Below are 19,871 nucleotides of genomic sequence, written 5' to 3'. Positions count from 1 at the left end.
TAGGATGGCTTATGACCTGAATAAAAAAAGTTAATTTGTTGAATCAATTTTTGCATATTTAATGCATTACATATCAATTACATAAATAACAAAATTAGTTTAACTTAGTAATTGTAAACGCATTTGTATGAACTTGTAAGTGGTGGTAGCTCAACTCTGAAATTTTGAACAAGATTATGTTCTACCCTGATATATTGGATAAAACTTTTCAAGTTAATAATTCTTTAATGTGAGGAAAAATGCATTTTTTTTCAATAGTATATTCTGCCAAGGCTAAATAATATGCTTTATAAATTAAGACTTTTTTTTTTAATTGAAATAAAGTGTTAATAGCATATGAATAATTTCATGTGATACACCTTTAATTTGTATTAAAATGTTATTGTTGTAAATAAACAACATGTAGATAAAACACTGGAGCTTGATAGAAATGTTATTTCCTTAATGTATTTCATATTGCTTAACAAATTTATTTATTGATTGATTTTAATTTTATTTAGAGTTTGCAGACATCAGAATTGTAGAAGCAGATGTTTCCAACGGTATTTTATCTGAAGAGGAAAAGATTCTTATTTCAGAAGCTCAAGAAAAAAACAAAGAAGTTTTATGCATTCCTCGCAGGTATGATCATTCAATTGTCTTTAATCATCAAAAAAAGAGGTTACATATTTTTTCAATATATGAGGCAGCTTGGCAAAAGAAGCAAGACATATGACTGCCATCAGAGTTATTCATGTCACTTTCGGAGTTATCAATTCAGTGGCTAAGGCAAGACTAAATGTATAAAAATCAATGTCAAACAGCAAATTCCAGAAATCAGTACCAATAGAACCCTCACCAGTACATTAACAAGACTCAGGACGGGACACCTCAGGGCATGAAGATACACAGGACAAGGACATGCTGCCACTGCAGAAACTGCCCAGGCACAGAACTAACATCCCAGACATCTTTTCAGCTAAATAACGAATAAATACCTTTGTGCTGAAAGTTAAAATAGTCAGTAATCCAGCATTATGAAGCACAAAAATTGCAAATTCTTGCAGACATGTGTTTCGGTGTTACAAGGAACACCTTTTTCAATGCAAAGAAGTGTGAGCTTCTGGATGAGAAGTCATCGGAGAAAAGTAACGGGTGGTACAGGAGATAGTATAAATATCAAAAAATAGGAATTAAACAAAACAAAAAAGATAAAATGACACCTGGAGGCAAAATAATTCCATCAGGAAAAAACCTTTAAGTAATAAATTTTCCAAGAAAACCCATAAACAATGCAAAAGTCCAAATATGAAACCACTCTGAATAAATTTACCAGCACAAAAAACTATGTATGGAAGCAATGTATCAAATGGAGAAACGCAGGAAAAAACAGAGTAAAGGATAAACATATTGGAATTAGTCAATCACAAAACGAAATAAGAAAGCAAAAAATGAAAAAAAAAGTAAGAAATGTACGACGTTTACATAAAAATAATAGAAAAACTGAACCAATTTTAACAAAGGAGTCCACACAGAAGAAAAATAGGGAATTGCAGTAAGATCGTTAACTAAATTAGAACGGTTCCTCAGGATGTGGAAAGATTCCCAAGAATCTAAACTGACTATTTTACCTTTTCAGCTATCTTGCTATCCTGGCCCAATTACAGCAAATAAGTACAATACGTGGACAGACTTATGCAATGAAAATCGTCTTTGTATTGCTGATGCTGTACACGGGACCTTCGGTCCTATTTACTTTTTTATCTATGACACGAAACCAACCAACATCCCTTTGCTTCTCACTTACCTCATATGGTGAGGGGAAGTATGAGGATGTCATTTCATGGTGTAGTTTCTTTTGAAGTTTTAACCAAGTTAATCTTATGTTACTGTACTTCTATTATTTGTAGTCCTATTACTTGAGAGTAGCCTAAAATGAGGGATGAAAATTTTCAGTCTCTTGTTTGTGTCAGATTTCCATCTTTTTTTTTCTTAATTCGAAACAGAGTGAGATGGAACAAGATACGAGTTAAAGCTGGAAAGTTGAGAATTTTGCCCTTTTTTTTATTTGTATTTTTATGATCATATTTAAGAAAAAGGACTTATCGTTACTTAATGATAAAAAGTAACTTATTCTTAAAGTAAAATTTCTCATGGTTTTATTTCTTAAAAAATCTTAATTCTGCAGTGTTTGTTAATATTTTCTGTTTTTGAACATTTTTCGTAGAGAATAAGTTTTTATTTTTTAAGTAATAACTTCTGTATATTCAATCATTTTGCTTACTTGCGTAAATATGATGTTTGGAACCCCTTTCTCAGTTTGAAAGATTTCCGTTTTGAGAAGTTTTTCAGCTTATACTCATGCCAAAAAGGTTAAGGGATATTTTTTTTTTCAGTTGAATTTATAATAATGCAAGGTATTATTTGAAATGTATTTTTTAAAACTGCTTTGTGTAATATATTTGGTAGTCACTTTTTGTACAGACTAATATATAGTACTATTAACCATGCTAATTTCATCATAATTGTATTCTGTTTTGCAACAGACCATCTTGGAATGCTGATACATCAAAAGAAGAGTTGGAGGCTAAAGAAAGAGAGGCTTTCTTGTTATGGCGAAGAAAGTTAGCCTTGTAAGTTTCAAATCATGAGTCTTTATTAATAGCTCAAGTATTCAGTAAAAAGCTACAAAACATAAGTTCAATTAGTTCTAGTGTTAAAAACATATGATGTAACTTATTATCTAAATTTAAGAAAACAGCTATACATAATATTATTATTGGTCTTACTTAAAACTGTTGCCACCTCTTGGAACCATAATTTTGATGGAAGAAGTAAAAAATCATGTAATGTGTTTGATATTTGATTAGCAGGGTCAAATTTAGCTCCATGCCACCCCTAAGTAGATTTGAAATCTGCCCCCCCCCCCCCCCCCTAAAAAAAGCAAAAGCTCAAAAACATGCAAAAAAAGTGTTCCCGAAATTTAAACTGTCAAGCTCATGAAGAAATGATAACGTTTCACATTCTGCGGCACCCCAATGGGAGGTTACAGCAATCTCCCAAAAAACTCCTTATTCAGCAAATTTTTGCTCACGATTCAGATAATTTAGAGATTACATTACAATTTTTCTTTTTTTTTAATTCTAAAAAAAATTTTTTTTTTTTTTGATGATACCTAACGTTCCTTCTCATTAGATGTTAGGTACGTATGTATGATATGCATGTAAGCTCGTGTTTTATCATTCGGTAAAATTAGAATTTTCCTCTCCCCAAAAATTTTAGTTTGGTACTCCTCTGTTTATATTGTGTAATTTTGTACATCCTTCATGGCTCAAGTTTTGCTCTTAGGCAGGTTATCAAGCAATTCACATTTAAGATCAATATTTATAATATGTACCGTATTATCCAACATGCCGTAAAATTCGGGATTCACCAGATTTTTAATAACACTTGCCTGGTCCTTCGCGGCATGCCGAAAAAATCGAGGTTAGGAAGAAAAATAATATGATAAAAAATATTTATTCAGCTTAAAACTGAATATAAGCTCTATACATATCTTATTAGCATTAACAGTTTAATTTTGTAAAAATATTTACTGACAATGTCATTTGTTATTTTAACAAGAAAAATATTGTTTAATAACGTATAATTTTATGGGAAATAAATTAAAACTAAGTAAACAAACATTTAAGCAGTAAGTTAACTCCCCTAAACCAGTGCTAACGAATTTGCCATAGCTATTCAATAAATAAAAATTAAAATAAACTCCCTAAAAGGAACCTAAAATATATTTTTTTTAATTATGAACAAATTGTAGTAACGATGATTGCATCTGAATTAATTACTTTATTGGTATATAATTAAATCCATTAATAATGGCCTACCATAAATAAGAAGCACATATTATATGCAATACATATTTTTTTGAACGAAAATTTACTTTAGGGATTTATTTATTTTTTACCTTAGTGGTTTGCTTTCTGATTTTGGAACTGAATAGGGAAATTTACTTTTGTTTTGTTGCGAAATATAAACCTCAAATTATTCGGCATGCTGGAAAATTCTCATTTTCCCTCATGCTGGAAAACCTCGCTTTTCCCGGCATACCGGATAATATGGGGTAATACGGTATATTTGTTTGCAATTACCAATTAATACAGCATAATTATTTTTTTCCATGGCCCTATAATTTCATGAAATATATTCTCTTTCATTCTTTTAAGTTTTAAAATATTTCCTTGTAATGGCAACAGATGAATTACTGGAAAATGATATAGACTTGAGTTAGACTTATAAGGGAAAATATAATAATAGAAAATGGAGAGATAAAGAGTAGCCCCGAAATTTTTCTCGAATGATAAGCATGTTAGTATGCTTCATATAAGACGGCATCTTTATTTTCAGAAAAAATTCAGAAACTAACTTCTTTGTTGTTTCATTATTTGTTATCATTTGCTCAAAAAGACATTTTGAATTTAGAAGAAAAAGAAACACGATTACATTCCGAATGAATTCTGTTACAAAAGTTTACGTATTAGTGCTCTTTTGATCAAAACTGTGTTTTGAAATCAAAGCTAGCTTAATTATTTAATTCCCATATCCTTGAATCTTTTATGAACACCAAACTTTTATGTCTTGTGCGTTAACCATTTTATCTGTTATCTTTATTTGTAGCAACATCTTTATCCTATTCCCCCCCCCCCCCCCCATCTACAAATCAACGTTTTGAATGATTTCCTCTGTTACTATGTTCACTCTCTTGTGTTCTTACCACTCCTCACTGTTCAATGGTATTTCATTCGTGAATTCTAACTGTATTACTTTGCAAAGAGTCTTAACCGTTTACCCGCCAATGTTCCAAAAATGGAACATCATATTTAAGTGAAAATTTTCCCAAGAAATAACGTTAAAATAAACAAGTTTTTTTTAACACAGTTTAGTCTTATTTCAAAGTATTTTTTGATTTCCTGCTTAATTGTTTATATGTTTTCAATTATTTATTGCGATTATTCAAAGATGAGTGTTTTTTGAGCTTTTTGCTACTTTTTCTTATAAAATTTACCAAAAATTGGCTTTTTCAGAAAATGTGATGATATTTATTACAGTTGTGAAAAATACTTCAATGTATGATTTTAAAATGCTTGTAGAAATGTACAATGATATTTCTGAAAGGTGTACCCCTTCAAAATAGCATGTTCCAATTTTGGAACATTGGCGCTTTTAGGGAGTCAAATTTCCAAGAAGTAAATCGTTCGACTTCCAAGGGGAAATTTTATTTTTCGTAATATATGTTTCTTTTTTTTCTCATTTTGAATGTACTCTGATGTAGATGTTGGCAAAACTAAGTAAGTTTATATTTTGAAAGGATATGACGTTTCGTTAGCAAAGAAAATAATAACAGTCTTCTGTTTGACGGACTATATGGCTCCGAATCCACACCTGCTCGGACAGCAACATTGTCACGTGATAATAAAAAAAATAATATTAGTGAGTGCTTCATTCTTCATATTTTAAATGCAGTTCAATAATTCGCTAGCTTTGTTTTCGAGCGAAACGAAATTCTGTTTGACGTATACCAACTGTTCATAAATGTTAAAAAATGTCTACAATATTTTTTACTGTGGAACAAGCTGTGGCTTATTTAGAGACATTGTCAGATTCGGATTTGTCAGATGTAGATATATGCCAATTACCCCCTGATGAACTAGGTAATATCACTGAGGAAGAATAGATGTTGACAGAGATGAAATCCTACAATTTTTTGGTTTGTTGCTATTGAGTGGGTACCATTCTGTTCCTTCTGAAGATATGTATTGGAGCAGTGCAGAAGATACATCTGTGCCAATTGTACCAACAGTTATGCCTCAAAATCGTTTTCGAAAAATAAAAAACAACTTTCATTTGATGGACAACCATGAATTAAAACAAAATGAAACTAAGAAACGTTTTCCCTATTTACGAAGAATTGTGTAAAAACCCTCAACAATTTGGTGTATTTCATGAAAAATTGAGCATAAATGAATCTATGGTTACCTACTACGGTCGGCATTCATGTAAAATGTTTGTTAGATGAAAACCAATAAGATTCGGCTTCAAAATTTGGGTGCTGTGCTCTTCAAGTGGATATCCATATTCCATGGAGATTTATTCAGGCAAAAAAGAAGGATCCCCTGGTGTGCAATTAGGATCCAGAGTTGTAAATGATCTATTATCAGTTTTGACTGACACGTCTAAGCATGAAGTATACTTTGATAACTTTTTTACATCATATGACTTAATTTCTCAGCTATCGAAAAAAAAAACTGTACTAGCAACAGGAACAATTCGTGAAAACCGAACTGGCCATTGTCCACTGAAATCCAAAAAAGCCCTTTCTAAAGAAGATCGAGGAAATTTTGACTATCGATCTGATGGATCAGTGTACATGTGCAGCTGGAATAATAATGCAGTGGTTACAGTAGCATCTAATTGTTATACACATGAGCCACTTGTATCTGTAAAATGTTACTCAAATGCGCAGAAATGCAAGATAGATGTGCCACAACCTCATCTTATCAAGAGATACAATGAAGGGGGGGGGGGTGGACGTCTTGGATAAACTTTTTGGGAGCTACAGACCTCATTTGAGGAGTAAAAAATGGTGGTGGAATCTTTTTAGTAATGCTCTGAATATTTCAGTTGTAGCTAGTTGGTTACTTCATTGTGAGTTACACGAAGTCAAGATGAAGCATTTAGAGTTCTGAAGAGAAATAACAACTGTCCTCCTAAGAAGAAAAGTACGAGCAGAAAGTCATCTAGGGCCTCGTTGTCCTTTACATCAACGATCAAGAATGTCTGACGGACATTATATTGTATCTGCATTCCAAGGACGTTGCGCGGCGTGCAAAAAAAATACGACTAAGAAATGTTTCCATTGCGAGAAACGACTTCACCAGCAATGCTTCCTTTCATATCATGGGCATTAGATATTTCTGTATTGGATTTTCTGAATTCTGATATGTACATAAATGCAATTTAAAATATTACTTTTTCCGCAATAAAGTATGCTAAGATAAAAACCGCATTCAAAACCTCTTAGTTTAAAAAAATTCTCTTAAAAAAAAAAAAAACTTCATGCAAAGCGCCAATGTTCCAAAAATGGAACACACTGAAAAACATAGTAAAAAATTTTTTTCTGGAAATTTTATTTTATTTCTGTATTTACTAGACATAAATAGACATAATTTCAAAAAATTACTCAAATTTGATCATCCGTCAATAGTTCGGCGGTTAAACGGTTAAGTTTCCGATTTTGAAAACTCCCCATTTGAAAAAAACATATCATGTTTAAAAAAATTTTGATGACTCTTTTTTGTTCTTCAGTTTTTAATATAGCATGTTTCCTTTATTTAAAATCATTCACTCCTTTTTGCTCGTCAATCATTTTTATTTGCCTCCGAGACTTAATATTAACAGAAAACAATTTTGAAATATTAATAATGTAAAAAGAAACTAAACGGCAATCACTCAAGAAACCAGTACTGAATAAACTTAAGTATAGCACTAAAGTCTAAGTCAAACTCCAATCTTGTTGCGACTTCTGGATAAACGTAACAACACTTTCTGAAATCGACACCCTCTTTACACTGATCCACTCCCATGATTGAAAAACATTTGATTTTCATAAGGTGTGTGAAAGAGTAATCATTATTAAATGACAAGAAAAAATTATATCTCTGAAAAAAGAAAGAATGCTAACATTTTACTTTCAGGAATAAAAAATTAACTTCAAAAATGTGTGGTTATAGCAAAATTTGCCGCCTAGGTAGCTGCATACTCTGCCTATTAGGAAATTGGGCCCTGTTGATTAGTAATTGCCTTTTCAAGATGTGTCCACTAAGTCATATCCTGTTTGAAACTTTTAATCATCACAATGCACACAAAATCTAGTAACTCAGGCTTAGAGCTCAATTAGAACCAAATTAAAGTATTTCAGACTTTCATGCAATATCATGTCTACTAAAACAGAGAAGCAAATTGTAGCTCTGATTAGTTATGTGTGATTACTTGCAAGGTTTAGTTGTGAATATGCAAAACTTTAAAAAATTTTTGCATAGTAATTATTTGTAACAAAAATTAAAGTATTCAATGTTGCAATGGAAGAAATTTTTTTTAAAGAAAATATTTCTGTGTATGAAATAAGTTGAAATAACTACTGAAATTTGAAGCTAATATTAGCATACTTTTTTAAAATCAATATTTAGTTTAGGAATTCATGTTACAGAAACCTTAATATTTTTCTTGCCTGTTCGATCTAAATGCAGAGAAAACTATGTGTATAATTTAACTTTTTCTAGTTTTAAGGAAATGTGTTTTCTAGTCCTCCCTTTTCATTTTCTAATTCAAACCAGGGAAGCTTTAAAGTTAAACTTTTCGGAGGGAGGAATTTCCCAATTTACCGAATAAAATCCTAATTTTAACGAATGATAAAATACAAGCATGCAGATATTTGCTTCTAATTAGAAGAGATAGACATCATTTAAAAAATAATTTTAAAAATTAAAAAAAATGTCAAAATATTGCAATATTATCTCTGAACTTGTTGAATACAGAAATTTTTTGTGTGGTCACAGTGACCTTCCATGACCTCCCATCAGGGCACCTCAGATTTCAACAGCATTTGACATCGGGGGGGGGGGGTGTTGCAAAAGAGCATAAAAATAACTAAAGTGTGTTACGATTTTCAGTCAATATCTGTTGAAATTTCTTGAGTGATACATTGATCTTAACAGAGAATGCATTTGCCTTCGTTAATGCATATACATATTTGTATAAAGAAAAATAGTTTCTAAATTTCTGATCTGAAAAAGATATTTCAGTGTAGAAATGTGAACTGCTTACAGGTTTATTAAATTTGAGTTTGTATGTGAAAAGCCTTTGCTGTACAAAATGTATATTATTGTGTATTTTTATGTTATGTATTAAATATTCACCTGTCTTATTGATGAAACTTTAGGGTGCAAGAAGAACAACATATTAATTTAACTCCATATGAAAAGAACCTGGAAGTTTGGAGGCAGCTCTGGAGAGTCATTGAGAGAAGGTAAGTGCCTTTTCTAAGTACTGGATATTTCTTTGAACACAGTGGTGCTGACTCCATAGAGCTTGAGGAACCTACCCCCCCCCCCCCCCCCAATAATTCAAGAAAATTATTAGTTATATTATCTCTACATAGTATAAAATGAAGTCTCCAAAAAGCGTCTGTGTGTTTGAACTCGTACAACTCGAGAACTACCCGGCTGATTTCGCTGAAATTTTCACGAGTGTTTAAGTCCTGAAAAGATTTGCAGACCAGTTCAAAAGCAATCGGATGAACAGTTCTTTTTTTATTCCAATTTAGGCCCAATTTTCTCAAATTCCTGAATACGGGGGTGAAAAGTAACTTGCACATTTTAATATTATATATCGTTGGAAAGAGCGGAATTTCCTGCATTCTATGCAATTTGTTTCAATGATCTAACTTAATTACGGTGGGAGTTATTAACGTTTTTAACTCGAATTTGTTCAGGCTTAGCTGCAATTTAGGCACTACTTTCTTCATTAAATTTATCAATAAAAAGTGAAGGAATTGTCCCACAGTTTTCTTTTTGACACCATTGGGAAGAACTGCTTTTTTTTCTCCAGATCTGACTCGACCTATGGTCAAAAGTTTAACCCTCTATCTCCATTTAAAAAAAAGTTAGAAGCAAATTAAATGAAGATCAAAAATCTGTTCTCTATTCAAGTTTTTAAACATTTTATTTTATGTATCCACGGTAATACTTTTTGAATCCATTGTTTATTTCCATCTTTCTCATTTTCAATTCTTAAACTTATTTTATTTTGTGTTTCCGTGGTTACACTTTTTAAATCCATCTTTCTCAAAGTATTTTAATATCTGTTATTGTTTGTAGGGGAAATTTTGGGTGATGGTTTTATTTTTTCTTCCATTTATACCTGATTGTTGAATATACGTCACTTGACACAATTTTTATTTTCAAAGTAGACGGGGCAAAGCCGGGCAACACAGCTAGTGCTTTCTAAACCCACAATTTTTCTTTTATTTTCCTTGTTTGAACATAGTTACCGTATAAAATACATTCAATAATGAGTTTATAACAAATAATTATTACGGTAGTAAGCAAGTTAACTGAAAACGAGTTGTGTGAATAATGATAGTGTTACGGTGCTGCAAGCACACTTAGAATTTGTCCCAGTGCACGAACTTACTGGTCAAGTCTGTCCCCGGGGGGCAGCACTGTGGCACGCTCATCTAAGTGTTACTGATCTAGAAAAAATATGTATTAGGGTTTGATTTATATATTAAATGGGAGGCGTGATAAATTTGAATACTTTTGGGAATTATGTTTAAAAGAAAAACCTTCACAAAGTGATGATCCTTCGTTTCCTTGGAATCGACGTATACCAAAGAAGTATGAAAACAACGAAGCCAGCTCACCACACACTTTCAAAATCCCTAAGGACTACACAGCACTTTACATTGAGGTTTGTGAAATGATGCAAACTTGCATTATTGTGCGATTTACATCAACTGGACTCATACAGGTCATTGCAGTTGAACAAGAGTGTTTGCTTTCATTAAACAGAGGTGGAACAAATTTTTAAAAATCAACCGAGTTTTTCAAAATGACCTAGACATTGAGAGACTGCATTTACACTTGAATATGTAAGCCAATATCGCTAATGAAAAAACAACTGGTCTTAAAAACATGCGTAAATTAAATTACTGTTTTACAAAAATACTGTGTGTTTTTTTTTTTTCCTTTTTTCAAAGCCAAAAAATATGTGTCAGGCTTGTGAATGTCCCGGAGTGTCGAGTTTTCGGGGTTTTAATGTTGATTATATGACTTGAAAATGCTTTAAAATTAAATTTAAAACTCACTATTTTTCATCTCAAATTTAGAAAATTTCCTACGGCAAGAAACCCCGGTATGCCCCTCCCCAATATTTTTTTTATAAGTTTCCATGCAAGTCAAGTACCCAACCTAAAACAATGCCTGACTGCGGCATCGCACGGCTCCCCATAAAATAGAACAAAAAAATGTCTCTTACTAAGAAAAGTGACATGATCTAGTTGAACCAGAAAATTTGTATACCAATTTTTAGATTGTTTTACTTTGAAAACGCCATGTCACACGCTGTTTGTTTAAATTATACACACCAGAAAACATTTAAATTGGCATTTTCAAGGTACTAAAATCTGACCCTTATTTGGGGGGGGGGTCTCCGGGGGATTACATACCCCCTAAACCTCCGGTAATGTCTGCTCCTCCCCCACCCCCCAATAATTTTTGCAAGCCAGCGCCTCAGTTTGAACAATAAAAAATCAAATTTAAAATTCATAAATTGACTGAAATAAAAGAGTAATTGAAACGTTTTGCTTAACTTGTAAAACCAGGTGTGTTTGTATTCCGAAAACTTGGAATTGCCTTATCTGAAAATTTTGGTCCAACAACACTCTAAAATTGAAAAATTATTTAAAAAAAAAAAAAACTTTTAAAATATTTTTTTTTTCAATCATTTCAATGATTTTTATATGCATATTTGAAGAGTTTTTACGAGATTGGGGTTTGAGCTTCCTCATAGTTTCTAAAAATTTTACTTGAGTTCAGTATCACCCCTGTGTAAAACAATCATTAATAAATCTGAGGAGTTTTATTGAAAATGCGACTAGTATTCAATATTTTAATACTTGAGTATTAAATCTTTTATTTTTTTAATTGTAATTTTAGTGATGTCGTTGTCCAGATACTTGATGCAAGAAATCCTTTACTGTTTCGATGTCCAGATTTAGAAGCTTATGTAAAAGAAATAAATGAAAGTAAACTTAATGTTCTACTGTTAAATAAAGCTGATTTCTTGACAGAGAATGAAAGGTAAATATTTTTTTAGTAATTTAATTGTATCCTTGTCTAGGTTGTTTACTAACCAAATCTACTGAAATACAATTTAGCAAAAGGGTTCAATATTCATGTATCTGCCCTAAATCTGCCTGCATTGTTTTTACTGCCCCTGTCTCCCCAGATATTTAGAACACTTGTAAAATGTAATTCTCACATCTGTTTTTATGGAACTATCTTTTCAATCATTACAAAGATTTCTATTTCATATTATCTTATTCTTTTATAGAAATAAATGAACAAAAAGATATGAATTGCACTTATATTTTCTCAGTATAAATTCATGTAGCTGGAGAGTTATTGAATGACAAATATTTTTCTTGGTTGCTATTAGTTTTAAGAAAGAAAAAAATTTTATCAACTATTTTGAAATAAAGACTGCTGTTTTACGGCTATCATTTATGTTATCAAAACATAAAAACATATATAATTGAGACCATAATTTCTCTCAAAAGAAGCATAGGAGCCCTACAGTTTTCAAAACCTATTTTCATTCAAAAATACCTTGAATTCCGTCTAATATGTAAAACTTGTCATGAACTCGTGTAGAAGTGCAGGACCATAACTCCCCTGAGCTCATGCCAACTAAGCCCTAATTTTAAAATTATTATAAATGGCTAGTTGTGGTATTCCTTTCTGTAAAAGCATTTGTTATCTCAAAAATGAAGATATTTGTAATTTTATGTGGACAGAACCAAAAGTTGAAAAATCCCTAAAGTACCTAAATAGAACTCCTTTTGCATGAGGCCTTTTAGAAAATTGTTGAAGCCAGGCAAGTCATTTCGAATTTTTCCAGAGAGTTAAATCCTATGTAATATGCGTATTATATCGAAAAGCAAGTGGGTTTCTCAAAATGAAATGAATTTTGAAAACGAATTTGACTTCTCTTGTTCAAGTTTTATTATCACAAACAATTTTTTAAGTATGGAATTATTATGAGAAATTATTTATTTTTTTTTTTGGTGAAAAACTATTTTTTTAAATTTTTTGTACACCATACAGATCTAGAATTAAATATCAAGTTTATGTTCATGTTGAGTAGCTGAGAGCAGGGACCTTGAGCCGGAACTTTTTTTTTTTTTTTTTGATGCTCTAAATCTGCTCCTAGATAATAAGCTAGGTCTCCAGCTCTGATTATGCTCCTGCTGGAGCAATTTTACTATATATTAATGCATGATGTTACATTTCAGATTTTAATTTGAAATTTTTTGTATCGAGAGAAACATTTAAAAGATAATAAAATAATAGATCTGAATAAAAATGTTGCTTTTCAGTCTTTTTCATTTGATAAAATGTTCTGCTAAAAAAATTGTGTTTTTCAATTTACAGTAGATCTTAAATTAACTGAATCAATTGGGACCAGACCCCATTCAGATAATTAAAAAACCTGATAATTGTATTTTTTTCCAACAAAAGGGCCGATTTAATTGAATGTTGAATGTATAACGAATAAATACTTTTGTGCTGAAGATGCAAAAAATCAGTAATCCAACGTCAGAAAGCACAAATATTGCAATATATTGCAGACACGTGTTTCGGTGTTACAAGGAACACCTTTTTCAATGCAAAGAAATGTGAGCTTCTGGATGAAAAGTCATCCGAGAAAAGCAACACGGTGGAACAGGAGATAGTATAAATATCAAAAAAATAGAAATTAAACAAAACAAAAAAGATAAAATGACACCTGGAGGCAAAATTTATTATATAATTCCATCAGGAAAAAACCGTTAAGTAATAAATTTTTCAAGAAAACCCATAAACAATGCAAAAAGTCCAAAAATGAAACCACTCTGAATAAATTAGCAATAAATTTACCAGCGGGAAAAACTATGTATGAAAGCAATGTATCAAATGGAGAAATGCATTTAAGAACAAAGTGAAGGATAAACATATTGGAATTAGTTAATCACAAAACGAAATAAGAAAGCAAAAAATGAAAAAAATAAAAGTAAGAAATGTACGACGTTTACATAAAAATATTAGAAAAACTAAACCAATTTCAACAAAGGAGTCCACACAGAAGAAAAATAGGGAATTGCAGTAAGATCATTAACTAAATTAGAACGGTTCCTCAGGATGTGGAAAGATTCCCAAAAATCAAGATCCAACAAATTGGGGCATTTTTGGATAATTTGATAAGAGTTAAAATCAAAAGAATGATTTGATTTCCAACAGTGTTGGGCAATACTGGATTTATTCAGCTGCTGTTTCCTCACATAGCTTTGATGTTCTTTTAACCGAAATTTCAAAGAACGGCGGGTCTGTCCGATGTATCCGAGTCCGCAATTGCAAACAATTTTATAGATCCCACAACAATTAAGAGGATGAATAGAATCTTTAAGAGAAGAGAAAGAAAGTTTATTAATAGGAGAAAATACCACTTGGAATTGGAATCGCTTCAGAATCTTAGCAACCTGAAAACTAATACCAGGGAAGAAAGGCAGAACAACTAAATTCTTAGTGTTAAAAGTTCTATTAAGAGCAATATTTTGAGATTTTTTGCAAAGTTTTTTTATAAATGGAATCAACTAAGGTGGGCGGATAGTCTCTATCAACAGCCACAGCTCTTAAATAGTTAAGTTCCGCATTAAGAAGCTCAGGTGAAGAACAAATATTCATTGCACGATAAACAAATGTGTTGAAAGCTGAATATTTTTGATTAGGAGGGTGAGACGATAATCTATGTGGGAGTAATGAAACAGCAAAAGGTTTGCGATAAACTGTAGTTTCAAAACCGGACTCAGTTCGAGAAACGAGAACATCCAGAAATGGAAGGCAATTATTCTGTTCTTTTTCACAAGAGAATTGAATATGAGGATCAATGGAATTTAAAATAGATAAAGCATCATCAATGCTTAGTTGATCGTGATTCATAAGAACAAAACAGTCATCAACATAGCGAACATAGAAATGAAACTGTAGTTTCTGAAACAACTTGAGCTCAAAGTAATGCATGTAAATATCACTAAGGATGGGGCTAAGTGGGTTTCCCATTGCCAAACCATCCGACATTGTATAAAATTTACCATTAAAAACAAAGGAACATTGCTTTAGACAAGTATGAGTAAGGAAAACTAAATCCTCAATTTCCTTAGAGGTAAAATGAAATTCAGACAGTCTACTCTGAAGGCATAACAATGAGCCCTCGACCGGAACGTTCGCAATATTCTTTTTTCAATTTCATTCTGTAAAGATATGCGTTTTATGTAGCTATAGGTCTCATTTGCCAAATCTTTAATCTGTACCCTACCTTGCAGCATTGTGGCTTAAGGTTGCTCTAATGGTTTCAGTGACATAAGAAAAGCCCTGAATAAAGTGACTACTTTTCTTTTATGAATTAAGATTTGAAAAACCTCAAAAGTATGCAAAACCAAAACATCAAATTCCTTTAAATGTGTGTGTGTGTATGTGTGTTATGTTCCATATAAGTTTACTTTTTTCTTCCAGACAATGCTGGTGTGAATATTTTGAAAAAACTGGAGTGCAGATTGCTTTTTTCTCAGCTTTGCAAGAAATTGAAAAAAACTCTGAGGTTTTCATTTTTAATTTTTCAATAAAATTGCATTTAATGAAGATAAATATGCTTATAACCTAACTATTTTCTTAATATTTTCTGTGGTGATTTGTTTTGCTTTCTGAAGCCTAGAGTTTAGCAATGCTAAGTATGATTTATACTGTACTTACATTTGAAAAAGTTGAACTTATGTGTTTTGATAATACTTAGATTTCCGTTTTCCTAAATGTGATTTTTTAATGTCTTAATTTAATTTGCTGTACTTCATTAGTTTTTAATTTCAGGAGGAAGATTTTATCTCCGAAAAGGAAAAAAAATCAAGTGATTTTCTTTCCATCAAAAATGATCCAAAGATTTTGTCAAGAGATGAACTTATTTATTTTTTTAAATCCATTTGTAAGCTGGTAAAAGATGATGGAATTTCTAATGTTGGTCTGGTGAGTTTTCTTTTTCTCTTTATCATAAATAATTTTTCTTCCTTGTTATACTATTCTTATGTCCATCATAACAAAAGTTTTCAAATAAAATTGTTTCAAAAGTAGATTCACTTGATGTTTCAATAATATTTTAAATTTTACAAGATATTCTTTTAATTAAATTTAGGTTGGGTATCCAAATGTTGGAAAAAGCAGCACCATAAATGCAATTCTTATGAGTAAGAAAGTCTCAGTGTCAGCTACACCTGGTAAAACAAAACATTTTCAGGTAAACAACTGCATTCAATATTTAAAAGATATAGTACTGCTCCGCCACAATGATTAAACCTTTTTGAAAATAACTTGAATATGTACCATGAAAAAACATTTGTTGCTTATTTTTGTAGTTCAAAATCATTTGTTGTACATCAATACTTTAAATTTTCAAAATAAATTTTAATAAATTTTTGTGTTATGAATTGCTAAATAAAAGGTTCATACGCCTCCTGAAAAACTCCTGAAACTTAATTTTTTCTTCTAAGGGCCCTTAAAACTCCTTAATTTTTGTTTTAACCTCCTGATTTTCCCCCTCTCCTATTGAAGATATTTTTTTCAAGTAAAAGTGCTTCATCAATCTCAAAATAAAACTTTAACAGTTGCTAATTTTAATTCCATGTCGTCTCCATTTAGGCAACCATATTGAATCTCTGGCAGCCAATTGAAATTCTCGTATTGCACAGAGCACCCAGTGCTTTTAGCAAAGACATAGGGTGTGTTCAAACTGACTGACCAGTTACTCTGTTCAAACATGCCCATTATGTTTACTGATCGTAACTGCCACTAGAGAAGGAACGTAGAACATTTGCAAGGTTTTGTGTCAACAGCAACAGCTATTAAGCGTATTTTCTATATTGCTAATTATAGTAGTGCTATTGCTATTTTGTAGTATATTTAGTATTGATAATGTGCCGACATATCGATTGGGACTTTGCTAATATTTTGTGTATTCCTGTTATTTTCAAATATTTTGAATCCAATTTTTAATTCTTTTTTTTTTTTTTTGATTGAATGATGAGATAAAAGAAATACTAATCGATTAAAAACATAATACATTTTTTATTTATTTTCTTTTTAAAATTTTGACAGCAAAGTAGATTAAATGTTACTGAAACTAATTTTCTTGTAAAAACTGCTCGTGTTATTACTCCTAAAAATTTTACTTTTGACTCCTGAAAACTCCTGAAATTCATTTTGTCTGGAAGAGTATGAACCTTGTAAATAGTTGCATAGAGAATAGCTTGCTTTGGGAACTTCTTTGGTCTCTTGTTTTATATTTTATATGTTGTTATTTACTTGAATTTATTTATAAGTGAGCAACCATAGCATTCTGCTTTGACAAGTACATATTGTATGTTTATTATAAACTAAAATTTCTGTTTAACTCTCAATTTCAAATACTTTTAACGTCTGAGCTTTTGTTGTTCCCCACTTCCTGGAAATACTATTTTTCTATACAAGCTTATGAAATGTCACATTCATTCAAAATGAGTACCAAGCTGCTTGGGAACTAAACCCTATGAGTTCCATGTTCGAGTCTCCATCTAATCAGAACATCTGAACTGTACCCTAGAGCCCCTGGTCAAGAAAACAGAGATGGGCACAGTAGGCCTTGGCCTCCATGGGTTGTTGCGCCACTGAGTTTAGTTTATGTATGAGAAAGTAAAATACTACTTCAATTTTTCCTTTGCATGGGATCCCATTTTATAAAACCAGTTGATTTGGAAAACTGACCTGATACCTTTGAAAAACAATTAGAAGAAGCTAAAAATACTTCCAGCATATAGGGTAATGGCACCAGTAACAGACATGCTTAAGACATGTCTCTCAGGTTAACTCAACTCTCTTAGCCTTTTAATGTATTTAGAATTTTTAAACTATTTTTCTTTTATGCTACTACACCTCATCTCACGTTTGGCTTCTGGATGCTCTGAGTTAGTTAATTCCTTAATTGCTCAATTTTGAAAAAAGGTCCCCCCCCTCCCAGTAGTAAAAACCAAAAAATCTGATGATACCCAGCAATAGATAGGATGAGTAATGGACAAATTCCTTTTTTCTCTTCAAAGTGTGCAAAAGTTCTTAATTTTTAGAACTAAAGCCTTATTAAATTCAAATGAAAATGAATCACCGGCTGACCCCATGGTGGCTGTTCATAACCTTCAGCCACTGCCTTGTAAATACCAACTGGCTCGTAAAATTCACTCCGATAACACTAGATGGGCCACAGCAATATCAGTTTTAATCACCTAAAATTCTTATTTAAATCTAAACCAATGACCCTCTGTTATTGGACTCTTTTCTATTACTGGTGCTGTTACCCTGGTGTGTGGAAAAATAAACTGCAATATGTTTTAAATTGGGAATAAAGAACTGCTAGACAAACCAACCTACGATTTCCTTATAACTCAGATACAATTAATAGCTTGATATGTCTGAAAATTCCCCCCCCCCCTCCTCACCTTAATTAGTGAATTCCAATCAAATTTTGTTCCATGAGTAATATGTAGGTTAGCACATATTTTGTTTCATAATATGGACAGACAAAAATCTATGTAAAATGATATTCAGTATAAACCTCTGTTACCAAAGCATAAAATGTGTTAGGTACCTTTTTACAGAAATGTATCAAGGTTTGTACGAAATTGTTCTGTCATAAAGCTTCACTCTTCCATTATGTCATCATATTTTCAAATTATATGTCGTATTAGTAGGTCTTTTGGACTGTATTACTTAGATTTCATGAACTCTGAAGTTGGACACTTGTAAAATGGGAAATAAACTATGATAAAAACTAATCTCAAAATTATCATCAAAATTTAAGCAAACACTACACTACAGAAAAGCATTAACCTTCCTTTGATTTTTTTTTTTTTTTTTTTTGCCAAAAGTGATTAATTATAATGTTTAATTGAATCAATAAGTTATTTGTTTTCTCCTTGCAATTTTTTTTTTAAACAAGTATTTGTTACATTGATGCAGATTATTCACATCTGCATTTTGTATGCAATAATGGTTTTCCGAATCCTCAAACAGTTTTTTTTTTTTTTTTTTTTTAATTAAGCATATTGGTAAATTGCAAAAACAAATTTTATAAGTTATAATGTAAACTTTCATGTCAAAAAAAAAAAAAAAAAAAACCAGTTGCACATAATATACATAAGATATTCTGCATAAACCTGCATTTTGAAAGATGTGACTAAGATAGAAATGCTGATAAAAAAAATAATGTTATTCATTTTCAGATGAATAATTTTTATGCTAGTCAAAAATTTAAGCTGTACTTTTGTTTTAAACTGTATGCTTCAACATATATGCAAAATCAGAAAGTTTAAAATGACTAAAGTTCTCAAATCAGACAGTTTTGTATAAACGGATCTATTTAAAACTTTTAACTTTTTTTTTTTTTGTAAAAGGCCTTTATTAATTTAATTATTGGGAATGGTAAACCTTTATTATAGAAAAACATTCCTAGAAGTTTACACCTGTAATTAATTGCAATTTAGCCATTTCTTTTTGTACATACTTATTAATTTGTATTTCATGTCTATGTTAATGTGTATAGCACTTGTGAACTCTATTCATTTTCTTAGACATTTATTGTTGACAATGAGCTTTGTTTGTGTGATTGTCCTGGTCTGGTTTTTCCAAATTTTGTCTCTACAAAGGCTGAAATGGTAATCAATGGAATACTGCCTATAGACCAATTGACGAATTGGGTGCATCCAGTGTCTTTAATATCCTTTTCATTTTGAAATATATTTGCTTTAAATCTGTTACATCCTTTCTATTTTTTTCTATAAAAAGATAAGATAGTCCTTTTTTTTTAATGTAAACTGAACAAGCAGTTTACAGTTAATTATAAACTGACGAAACGGTTAAGTGTAAACTTAACAAACAGTTTAACAAAACGGTAAGTTTAAGTTAAGTAAAATTTCCAGATTACATTATTTTACAGAAATAAACTTG

The 19,871-nt window shown here is 31.2% G+C and overlaps 1 protein-coding gene across 2 annotated transcripts in view; it reads left to right on the top strand.

Annotated features, from left to right (window-relative positions):
• LOC129229566 (large subunit GTPase 1 homolog) overlaps positions 1-19,871 on the top strand; it is a 32,090-nt gene that overhangs the window by 4,324 nt on the left and 7,895 nt on the right. The window contains exons 3-10 of one of the 2 annotated variants that reach the window (XM_054863895.1): positions 501-621; positions 2,526-2,612; positions 8,975-9,061; positions 11,751-11,894; positions 15,366-15,450; positions 15,720-15,869; positions 16,036-16,137; positions 19,496-19,641. In XM_054863895.1, coding sequence (XP_054719870.1) covers positions 501-621; positions 2,526-2,612; positions 8,975-9,061; positions 11,751-11,894; positions 15,366-15,450; positions 15,720-15,869; positions 16,036-16,137; positions 19,496-19,641 — 922 coding nt within the window. Of the gene's footprint in view, positions 1-500; positions 622-2,525; positions 2,613-8,974; positions 9,062-11,750; positions 11,895-15,365; positions 15,451-15,716; positions 15,870-16,035; positions 16,138-19,495; positions 19,642-19,871 lie in introns of both variants that reach the window. The other variant, XM_054863894.1, reaches the window with a different exon arrangement.

The sequence above is a fragment of the Uloborus diversus genome, chromosome 9 (assembly GCF_026930045.1).
Source record: "Uloborus diversus isolate 005 chromosome 9, Udiv.v.3.1, whole genome shotgun sequence".
NCBI classification, from domain to species: Eukaryota; Metazoa; Arthropoda; class Arachnida; order Araneae; family Uloboridae; genus Uloborus; species Uloborus diversus.
This window is presented reverse-complemented; position numbering and strand designations above follow the sequence as displayed.